The 12137-nt window shown below is 42.6% G+C and overlaps 1 protein-coding gene across 3 annotated transcripts in view; it reads right to left on the bottom strand.

Moving 5' to 3' along the window:
• LOC132825890 (SH2 domain-containing protein 3C-like) overlaps positions 1-12137 on the bottom strand; it is a 185818-nt gene that overhangs the window by 18756 nt on the left and 154925 nt on the right. For all 3 annotated transcript variants that reach the window (XM_060841497.1, XM_060841498.1, XM_060841499.1), the window contains one exon: positions 8317-8445. In XM_060841497.1, coding sequence (XP_060697480.1) covers positions 8317-8445 — 129 coding nt within the window. The remainder of the gene's footprint in view (positions 1-8316; positions 8446-12137) is intronic.

Genomic DNA, 12137 nt, shown 5'->3' with positions numbered 1-12137 from the left:
GCTAAGAATGAAATCTGCACACAATCCAGGGGCTGGCTCACAGTCAGTTGTCCACTTTGGGTAGTCATGTTCATGGGATATGTCCATCTACAGACAAAGACGTTCGCATTGGTCAATCCCGTAGGTCTATCAGAAGCAGTCAGGAGAATTGCATGTTGTCTGTCAGGGAGCGACAGCAGTCCAGGGTCTGTCTATCAAAGCTGGTCATGGGCCAGGAGATTACTCAAATGCCAGGAGATCCCTACATTGATGTATTGAAAGGGGAATGGGGGTTAATCAGGGAATGGGGGTTGGTGCAAAAGACTATAGATCTATGGCAATAGATAGTGGGAGCATTCAAGTTGAGGGAGGGGGGAGCATAAGCATCTGTTAAGGTGGGGGAAAGTGCAATGAAGGGGGAAAAGTAAAGGTACAAAGAGAGTAAGCAGTACAGAATGGGAAAGCATGGCAGGCTAAGGGGGAGAGTGGGGCCACAAAGGGCATCTTTAAAGTGTAATGTTGGGGCTTAGGGGATGTATGTAGGGGAGGGAATGAGTGGAAATGGGCTGTTCAGGAATGCAAAGTGAAAGGGCACATGGAAGAATCCAGGTAGAGCCCAGTGCTGAGGGTGTCTACTGCAAGCTGCATTCTCTGCCATCACTCGCCATTTTTTAGAAGCAGCTTGCAACTCATAAAACCTGGAACAGTGTCCAGGAGCACTGGGGGATGTCAGTGTCAGGTTGATGGTTTAAATGGCAGGCCCCACTTCTGCTGGACAGGAGGACATCAAAGGAGCAAACTGCACTTGCAAAATGTAGCTACACTTCACTTGCAATCATTTCATTGAAATGCACATGTTCTGCATTAGGTTGGGGGGGGGGGGGGGGGGGGGGGGTTCAAATGCTGGTCACTGGTGATGTCCATCATGTCACTGGTCCTTGCAAATTGCACACAAAGATCTCAATGAACGCACCACCAACTTCAAAAGAGGCAGATACTGGCCACAAAAACACATTACTAATCAGACTTCCAACAGCACTGTAGTGCACAGAACTGATCCCCTTTACACGTTCACTCTGAGTATAATGATAAACCCGACTGTATGTAATGATAACTTCCATGGTTGATGTGGGGCTGGGGTGGGAAGTGTTCAGAGTGCATGGAACAATTCCAAGAGATTGTTTTGGGTTGCTCAATTATTCAAAGCAGCCCCTCCACCAAGCAGGTGGCTTTCCCAAAGAGCCTTGAAAACTCCAAATAAGTGGCCCTCATCTTCAGGATGTAGCATTTCTAATGGTTATAGAGAAGTGTGTGCCACCATTATCTGTAGGGTTTGCCAGCACTGAACCTTCTCTGTGCTAAGTACCTGTTATGTTCTGTTCCCTATGTTCCCAACATAGGTTCCTGCCAGCAGGAGCCATGGGCCCAGCCATTGTGTGATGTTGGTCATCATGGCTGCCTTACTAAGAAGGTGAAGGCAGATGCAAGATGTGGGTGGAGCTATAGGGAATGTCAGGATGTGTTGGTTGACAGGAGGATCAGAGTCTTTCATCTTTAAATCTATTTCCTCGTGATGAAGTTTTGATGCAGGCTGCATATGTCCTGGGACACTATAATGGAATTGTACCAGCTGCTACATCAGGAGCTGAGACCTACAGGAAGGGGAGGCATCCTCTCCCAGGAGCTGTGATGGTGACAGTGGCTTTGAACTTTTATGCAACTGGCTGCTTCCAGGGTGTATTGGGCAACCTGTGTGAGATCTCTCAGTTGTGCACCTACAAATACATCAGCACAGGGACTGGTGCCATCTGTGCAAAATCAGACCGGTCCATTTTGCTTCCCCATCGTGAGGTCAGTGCTGCAGTCTGGGCAGTAGGATTTGGAAATTATGGCATTCCACAGGTGCAGATGCCATCAGCTGCACACATTAACACTGAGAGAGCGTGCAGAGTTCATCAATAGGAAGGCCTTCCATTCCATTAATGAGCAGATTTCAATTCTTGGAGTTGCATACCCACTAACCTGGCAACTGCCCACAATCCTTACATCCCAGAGAACCCTAGTGTACCTGCTGCATTTGAGGGTTCAGATACTTTACAAGGCTGCTCCCTGGGGGGGAAATGGCCTACCCACTGTAACCATGGCTGATGACACCACTATGCAGCTCCCCTGTCTGTTGTGAGAACAAATACAATGATGCCTTATTTTGACTATGGCCATGATGGAGCTGACGATAGGGCTACTGAAGATGTGGTTCTGCTGTTTGAAACAGTCATAGGCGGGACCTGCAATATATTCCAAATAGAGTGTGCCACATCATCCTGGAGTGCTGTGCTCTCCATAACTGAAGCAGGCAACAAGAATGATGGGTTGGACACTGAGAAACTGGGAGAGCAGAAGCTGTCTTCTGAGGAAGAGGACAAAGACATTAAGCTAAAGGAAGTTCTCTTTGCGCATGATAGTGCTCAGCTGCATCAGGTACTACATGTCAGACAGGACCTGACTAACATCCAGTTCCAGTAGATGTGGCTGACAATTGTGTACTGTCTTTGATCGTCATGCCAGCATTTCACTTGCACGGTGGGGGAAAACTGCAGATTGCATTAATTTTGCTTCAGTTCACTTTTGATGAAGAAAAGCTCATCTCTGTCCAAATACTTGCCAGTCTCTGACAGTACCCCACTGGATAAATAATAAGATGCTGGTCTGCAATGGGAATCAGGGACAGAGTAGTGGTGACATGGAGCGATAGTAGAATGGGATGTGGCTAACGACAAGTAAGCTATGTGACTAGGTGGTTAAACAGTGACAGGAGCAAGAAAATGGAGCTGTATGTGCCAGAAACTCTCAACTGTGCCAGTTACGTGCTATGAGCAGCATTTGCTGGGGCTGTTTTGCCAGTGAGAGTCAAATCTACAATACCAGTGCTTAACGTAAAAAATTAGGTCTGCAGATGCTGGAGATCACAGTTGAAAATGTGTTGCTGGTTAAAGCACAGCAGGTCAGTCAGCATCCAAGGAACAGGAAATTCGACGTTTCGGGCATAAGCCCTTCATCAGGAATGAATCATTCCTGATGAAGGGCTTATGCCCGAAACGTCGAATTTCCTGTTCCTTGGATGCTGCCTGACCTGCTGTGCTTTAACCAGCAACACATTTTCAATACCAGTGCTTAGTCAAGTATTCAGCCAGGGTTTAAAGATGGTGCTGGCTCCCAGAGTGTCAGTCTATTCCAAGAGATCCGATGAGTTGTGAGTTCCTTGTGAGCTATGGTGAGTGGTAGAATCGGGCTAGCATCGGACTTCAGGGGAATCTTAGATGCATAGTGGATAGTTAAACAGGCAGGTTTGGGATGCTGTGGTGAGAAACCTCACTAGGCCTCATAGAGAGAAACCTTCCATGAAACACAACAAAATTGACGCTTAGCCAAAACTTGTAAGATTCAGCCACCATGGCTCTCCATGTGGTAGCTAGTCATACAAATTTGGGAAGTCTCACATTTCACCTGCACTTAATGCTGTGCTACCATCGGCCTTAATACCTGTACATCAGGAGTTGGGGAAAATCAGCCAGCATTTCTGCTCCTGATTACTGTCCAGCAACCTCTCATTATAAAGCATCTTTGTGATCATACAGCTTTCCTAAACAAGAAATGGAACAATGCCAGAATGGTACATGAGATGGTTGAGACTGACACATTGTTGGAGCAGAATACAAGGTGCTTTATTGAGCTGTACCTGACCTGTCAGCATTCATCACTAATGCAGGTACCTAAAGAGACAGTTTGTTCCACCATTTTGCATCTTGCCTGGATGGCCACAGAATTCATAGAAAAACAAGCATATAATGAAGGATTACAGTTGAAGAAACTGAGAAGTTGACTGCATGTTTGGCTGTCAGCTGTGCCTCAGACGCGCCACTCTGTGGTGTATATTTATGTCAGTAATGCACACAGCAGTAAAAATGTCAAACCATTTTCATGCAGAGGAAAAGCAGAAAATCTATTGCAGTTGTTTACTCGGCTTTTAGGTGACTATCTCTCTTGATCGCTCAATTCATATTCATAGAAGTACTCAAGGGAGCTATCACCTTGACATTTCAATTTGTTTTTGAATCTGATTCATTTCCGGTAACTGACTTTTGTTTTCCTTGTCAAATGCTTTACCTTGAAAGCACTAACTGAATCATGGAAATTTTGTGAACAGGAACTACACCTAAAAATTATGCCATCTCAGTGTAACAAATTCTCTTACATTCTTCTGGCTTCAGGAGATAGTAACCAATTTACTCTAATTATAAAATAGTGGCCAGAAGAATATTGTTATAAACTGTCAAGCATCTTAACAAATCACAAGATAATTACTGAGGAAGATGACAATTAGATCCATCATAACTTACCAATCCACAGAAACCTTCTTGTTCTACCATTTCAACACTACCAGTTGTTCCCTCAACTTCTAAGGCTTTCACCTGCTCTGCCCTATTTGAAACTCTGCTCTTTTTATAAATAACTTGTGTATGAAAGAAAGATCTTTATCAGTCTTGATATCAAATTTCTCTTTTTCCTAGTTTGAAACTATATCCTTTTCTCATATTTGTCAAATTTATCTTAATTTTCTAAAATTATCTTTATCATACCCTGAATAATCTTGTACCTATTTCATTAAGATCACTTCTCAAATGCTTCCTTTTAAACTTAAAGGGCCAAAGGTCCTCCACTCTTCTGTTATGACTTAAGACCCTGACATTCAGGATTAGTCTTGTATTTTTCCTTCACAACTCCATTACTTCATTGTTCTCCCCTGTATCTCAGAGTTGGAATCTGATCAAAGCACAATAAAAGGTAAAGTTGCCATAGTCCTACCGGATCATGGGCTCTCTCTCTCATTAGAGAGAGAGTGATGATTGGTGGTAGTTTATGCTAAGGGTTTTCTACTGGCTGTAGAAAAGAAAATCCAATTGCTCAAGCCTAAGGATGCGAATCTTCAACAACCGCATTATCTGTACTGATACCAAAATCCTTGAAGGAAAAAGTTGAAAAGGAGAGTCCTTAATGGTAGCCTCAGCCAGAATTGACCCCATGCTGTTGGTATCACTCTGCATCACAAATCAGCTGTCCAGCCATCTATGCCAACTGACCCCCAAAAGCATAATAACGTTTATGCAAAGGTTCTCTGCAATGAGATATTGAAGGATATAGTGTGCATAATATCCTTCAATATCTCATTGACTTTGTGTTGACTACTGGTTTACATTGGTTATACTAAGGCACCGTGGTCTCTTTCAACTTCATTTTAGTTATTCCAACAGGTAGCTGCATGTTTCCTACATTACAATAGTAATTATACTTCAAAAAGTATTTCATTGGTAAAGCACTTTAAGATATTCAGTGGTCATGAAAAGCACTATTTAAATGCAAATCTTTTTCATTCCTTCCTAATAATATGCAAGTACAATAGTTTGCATGTTCCTATTTTAATTTTTGTCCATTTAAATTTTATTAAATCACGAACATACATAAATATATACATTTAATTTTTTTTTCTGTTTTTGTTGGTAATCACTCATTAATGATAAGACCATCCACCTAGGAAATTCCATGTCACTGGTCCTGAACTCTCAGGGTCCTTGTGTGGCTGATGAGCCCAATCCTAGAGCAAGTGTTTCCAGAATGTGAGATTTGTCCTTGGCCTTGAGTCTGCTGACATTCCTTTTTCAGGTTTCTTTTCCATAATTCCTCGTCAATAAGTGAACTTGAAGAATTGCGTCCCTTCATACAGGACGTTCCGTCCAAGTCAGTTTCTTCTGAGCGAGGATATTGATGTCTAGGTTGCATTTCTTAAGGAAAGCTTTTAGGGAGTCTTTGAAGCACTTCTCAGTCCTCCTCCTGTTCAACTACCTTCCTTAGGTTTGCTTTGGCAGTCAGAACTCAGGCATCCTAAGCATGTGGCTAGGACAATGGAAGTGGTTAAAGATAATCATGGCCTTGATGATGGTGCTCTTGGCTTCTTTACATTTGCTAATGGCAGTATGCCTGAACTCCTAGTGATGCAAAGAATCTGCCTCCACAGTATTGATGGTACTTCTCCAAGGCCTTGAAATGGCATCTATATGTAGTCCAAGTTTTAAACTACATATAGAAGAATCGGAAGACTTCCGGTTACTCAAGGATCTTGGCATCAATGCACATGACACAGTTGTTGAAGATTCTTATCCTTAGGCTTGAGCAATTGGATTTTCTTTTTTAAAGCTGAAAATGTGTTGCTGGAAAAGCGCAGCAGATCAGGCAGCATCCAAGGAGCAGGAGAATCGACGTTTCGGGCATGAGCCCTTCTTCAGGAATGAGGAGAGTGTGCCAAGCAGGCTAAGATAAAAGGTAGGGAGGAGGGACTTGGGGGAGGGGCGTTGGAAATGTGATAGGTGGAAGGAGGTTAAGGTGAGGGTGATAGGCCAGAGTGGGGGTGGGGCAGAGAGGTCAGGAAGAAGACTGCAGGTTAGGAAGGCGGTGCTGAGGGTGGGACAGAGACAAGGTGGGGGGGAGTGGAAATGAGGAAACTGGAGAAATCTGAGTTCATCCCTTGTGGTTGGAGGATTCCTAGGCGGAAGATGAGGTGCTCTTCCTCCAGCCGTCGTGCTGTTATGGTCTGGCGATGGAGGAGTCCAAGGACCTGCATGTCCTTGTCCTTGGTGGAGTGGGGAAGGGGAGTTGAAGTGTTGAGCCACAGGGTGGTTGGGTTGGTTGGTCCGGGTGTCCCAGAGGTGTTCTCTGAAACGTTGCGCAGTAGGCGGCCTGCCTCCCCAATATAGAGGAGGGCACATCAGGTGCAGTGGATGCAGTAAATGATGTGTGTGGAGGTGCAGGTGAATTTGTGGCGGATATAGAAGGATCCCTTGGGGCCTTGGAGGGAAGTAAGGGGAGAGGTGTGGGCGCATAGCAACATGACAGCTGGAGGAAGAGCGCCTCATCTTCTGCCTAGGAACCTTCCAAGCACAAGGGATGAACTCAGATTTCTCCAGTTTCCTCATTCCACACCTCCCCCCCCCCCCCCCCCCCCCCCACCCCCCAACCTTGTCTCAGTCCAACCCTCGAACTCAGCACCACCTTCCTAACCTGTAATCTTCTTCTTGACCTCTCCGGCCTATCATCCTCACCTTAACCACCTTCCACCTATCGCATTTCCAAGTCCCTCCTCCCTACCTTTTATCTTAGCCTGCTTGGCACACTCTCCTCATTCCTGAAGAAGGGCTCATGCCGAAACGTTGGTTCTCCTGCTCCTTGGATGCTGCCTGACCTGCTGCACTTTTCCAGCAACACATTTTCAGCTCTGATCTCCAGCATCTGCAGTCCTCACTTTCTCCTAGAAGCTTTTTTTTCTTTTTTAAAGCCAGTAGGAAAGAGAAGCAGATTTGTTTTCCTCTTTTTTGATGATGGTGCCCTTCCAATTCCTTTGCATCTTTTGCTGAAGGTTTGTGCTGAAGTGCAACTCCAGTATCTTGCCTAATGCAATACTGCGGAAGCCTATACAATGTTTACAAGCCCTGTGGACTTAACATAAAATCTAGACATATATCCTAAAGAGGACTGAGTACATAAACTGGAGAAATAAATTTTCAACTACTGAAGAGTCAAAATATTTTGACAGGATTGTAAAGGCTGTTTAGTGTGGAAAGTGCTGATTCCAGTCGGTCAGCACACAGTACTTGCCACATAAATATCCAAGCCCAAATACTTGGGTTTTCAAGTATTTGTATTTTAGCTGAATGACTGCCGCAGTGTAAACCAAGTTGCCAGCATTAAGCCGCTCATGCATTTCAGAGCTGGCCGAAAGAATTTCCAGGCAAAATGTTAAAATTAAATGCCAATGAATGCTGTCATCTAATTGTTTTCTGACATTCACAAAAGCTAGAAGCTCTGCTATTTTTTTGGCTGTCATCTTGGGCACCTTAACTCTCTCCCAACCACCTTTGCTCCCCGGGGGAGCCTGAACTCATGAGTGTTTGGCAGCTGTCTAAAAGGGATTGGAGATATAGAGGAAGGAGCATGATTTCTACACTGAGGTATAAACTGACAAAACTATATAATTCAACTTTAAAACATACAACAATGACAACACATTGGGGAAGCTACTGAAATTATATTTTGCAAAATGTTCTGTTTGATAACTATGCTGAATACTATACTCTTTGATACAATACTTTCCAACATACATAACATCCTTTGTTATAATAATTTCCAACATACGCTGCACTGTAATATAAAAGAAAAGGCTTAGAGTTCTCTTCTCTTCTTCATGAATACAAAAATAATATGAAGTGTCATTTCTTCAATAATACTTACCTCCCGTGGGATGCGTCCATGGTACCAGGCGTGACTCCGCAGGTCTGTGGTACTCAGTTTCAGCTCCTCCTCCAACTCTTTGTGCAGTTTTTCAGGGCTGGAATCCAGGATGTATTTGTCTTTTGAAAACTGCAGGAGATAAGAGAAACTAGATGCTAGTAAAATCAATAATTTGTAGTCTCTGAATTATGCTCTGTTTATTGACTGCAATTTGTTTTCGATGCCTATCACGCAGTTCTGATCTGTAGTATCTGTTGGCTTTACCAAATTCTACAATCAGTCTATAAATCATATCATCCTGACTTGGAATCGTGTTGCTGTTCCTTCACTGTTGTTGGATCAAAAACCTGAAATCTTTTTCTTAACAACACTGTCAGAACACCCCATGGACAGTAACAATTCAAGAAGACAGCTCACAGCCACCTTGTTAATAGCATTTCAGGATGGGCAATAAATGCTTGCCAAGCTGGTGGCACTCACATTCAATGAATGAGTTAAAAACAAGTTTTGAATCCTGCTTTGACAAAGTCTATACCTACATGAAACAATTCCCTAAACTGAACAGATATTACTGACATTTTGGGCTCCCATGTATTTCAAATGATCAGCCATTCACAAGTAAGACCATAAGTAATGGGAACTCAGAGAAAGCATACTCAGCCTGACAGAGAGAAATCCTCCATGACGTTTGTCAATTTTTGATAAGTTTCAGAGTATTACACAGAACACTTTGGCTTTCCAATAACTAATCCATTGAGAATACATTCCAATGGAGACAATTCAGGAGGTGCAGAACATTTCCACACAAACTCTGTCACTCAGACAACAGGAGTTTGGGGGCTGGTTTATGCTTCACTATAAACTCAGAGTAATATAGGTTAACAACTCACATTAATATAGATAATAAAACATGCGATGGTGCAAAATAGTTCCTGAAGGTGAATATTCTCCATTATCTGGCCCACAGTTTAGTCATAAAAAGCGATGTTTAAACTTAAAGTTATTTTTACCTGCAGTATCAAATGTAATTAAGAAAAATACCAAGAAAAAAAATTATCAATGGGAGTTACTTCTCTCTAATTTAAGAAATTAAATAAATACAATAGAACTTCTCTGCATTAGTCTTTCTGGGAAAAAGTGTGTAACATCAAAGTGTATCAAAAGATATTTATTCCCGTTACTGGAACAGAAGGAGTCACAGACATTCTTTGTCATATCCTTGCTCATGGTACTGTGAAGAGTAATCTCCAGTGTTGGAAAGGCTTTTTAAATCCAACAAGAGTGTGCTGAAGGAGCAGTGTAAGTTTCAGACTTGTACAAAAGGATGTGTTATATAAAGGGAGTGTGGTGTGTCTGCTGTTTTTACAATGAGGGGTATTATAAGGAAAATATGTTATACTGAAGTGTGCATTACATAAATGGGATCACAGTATAGCCAGGACCTCCTAAATGTATTGAATCAGAATTTCTCTGAAATTAGCTGATCAGTGTTTGCGGTCTCGGCATTAATTTTTATTTATCTCATTCGCCTGCTGCATCCTGATTTACTAGCTGACCCAGGATAGTTTGCCTTTGATTCTGTTGAATGAATATGTATTCTGTTGTGCTGTTGAGTTCTGAAGAAGAGTTACTGGAACCAAAACATTAACCTCTGATTTCTCTCCACAGATGCAACCAGACCTGCTGAACTTTTCCAGCAATTTCTGAATTCTGATTTTTGATTTTGATTTCCAGCAACTGCAGTTCTTTTGGCTTATGATCCCCAGAACTGTTTCTGTGGCTGCAAATATGCAGCCCACACTACAAAGCCACGTCAACTAGTGATGTAATGTTTTATCTTTACCCAGCTCTTCTGCTAGTCATGATTTCCAGGAGATGAGTGAGATCCGATCATCAGGCTCCTGTTAGCAGCCAGATCAGATGTTCAGGAGGGTGGAGAAAGAATAAGCTGAAAATTGGTATGAAGAAATGATAAATGAATAAAGGGTTGAATGATCAAGTGAAAGAGAAAAGCCTTGAAGAGATTACAGACTACGGTACACCAAGGAAAGAAGTAAAAAAGGGAGTGAAATGAAAGGGGCTCAGAGATGGTCAGAAGTATTGAGGCTACAACTATTGCAGCCATGTCTTTCACTTCACATCAACACTACATTTGTTGTGTAGTCAGCAAGTGAGGCAAAGTACAATCCCTCCAAGGAAGCACCATCACTCCAGTTTACTCGAGATCTCTGACAGGTACTCCTACCAGATTTACTACAGCTGTATAACCACCTCAAGTGGCTCTTCACAGAATCACAAAATAGTTACAGCACAGAAAGAGACCATTTGGCCATAATGTCTGTACCAAATGAACACTTCACTGAGTGACATCTTCCTGCCTTCTCCCCCTAACCTTGCATGATTTTCACCTTTGGATATTATTCCAATTTCCTTGTGAGTGCCTTGACTGAACCTGACTCCACCATAGTCTCAGATAGCACACACCAAATCTTAACCACTTGCTGTGTAAAAACGTTTTTCCTCACGTCACTTTTGCTTCTTTAATTTGCTTCTATGTTGAATTTGCATTTTCTTATTCCTGATCCTTCCACAGATGGAACAGTTTCTCCCTATCTACTCTGTCCAGACCCCTCATGATCTTGAATACCCCTTTTCAGCTTTCTTTTCTCTGAAGAAAATAATCCAGTCCTAACTTGTCCAATCTGTGTATGGTGCTGAAGTTTTCATACCTGGAACTTTTCTTGTGAATCTTAACTGCACTCTCTCTAATGTTTCCCTAAACTGTAGTGTCCAGAACTGGATGCAGTACTCCAGTTGGGGCCAAACCAGTGTTTATTACAAATGTTTGACATCACCTCTTTATTCTTGAATTTTATGCCTGTACTTATCAAGCCAAGGAGATTGAATGTTTTATTAAACACACTCAAAAACTGTCCTGTGCCTTCAAGGCACATATGCCCAAGTCTCTTTATTGCTGTATCTCTTCTACCAATGCTGTATCCCACATTTTATATTTGCCTCTTTGTGTTCTTTATATCAAAAAGAATCACTTCACACTTTTTCTGCTTGAATTTTAACTCCCATTACTCTACCTTTGTCTATGTCCATTACACTAACTTGTTTATGTTCTACACCATCTTCATCACTTTTGAATGAGGAGTGAAGAAAATAGGCAAAACCTGGGGCAGGATGAGGAATCAGATTTAAAATCCTTTGAACTGGCTACACTGGTGGCATGGTGACTCAGTGGTTAACACTGCTGCCTCACAGCGCCAGGGACCCGGGTTCGATTCAAGCCTCAGACGACTGTCTGTGTGGAGTTTGCACATTCTCCCCAAGTCTGTGTGGGTTTCCTCCCACAGTCCAAAGGTGTACAGGTCAGGTGAATTGGCCATGCTAAGTTGCCCATAATGTTAGGTGCATTAGTCAGAGGGAAATGGGTCTGGGTGGGTTACTCTTCGGAGGGTCAGTATATAATGGTTGGGCTGAAGGGCCTGTTCCCACACTGTAGGGAATCTAATCTTATCCTCCAGTTGAAATATCATCCACACCACAAAAACTGAGACCATGCAGTCAATTATTTCTATGCCAGAATCAGACCAAGTTAAGGAAATATGCCCTGAAATTAAGCTACATACAATGTAAAGTGTAGGATACCCAGAACTAATGTCAAAGCAGCTATGTCAATTTTAAAATTCTTATCATCTTGTTCAAATTCTGCCATGACCTCACACCTTCCCATATCTGTGACCTCTCCCACAGTTCTCCAAGAACTCCGCATTCCTGCAAATCTGACATTTAATGCATACTCCACTTCCTTC

This window comes from Hemiscyllium ocellatum, chromosome 21, assembly GCF_020745735.1.
Source record: "Hemiscyllium ocellatum isolate sHemOce1 chromosome 21, sHemOce1.pat.X.cur, whole genome shotgun sequence".
NCBI lineage: Eukaryota > Metazoa > Chordata > Chondrichthyes > Orectolobiformes > Hemiscylliidae > Hemiscyllium > Hemiscyllium ocellatum.
The sequence above is the reverse complement of the archived record's forward strand: the minus strand, read 5'-3'. Positions and strand labels throughout refer to the sequence as shown.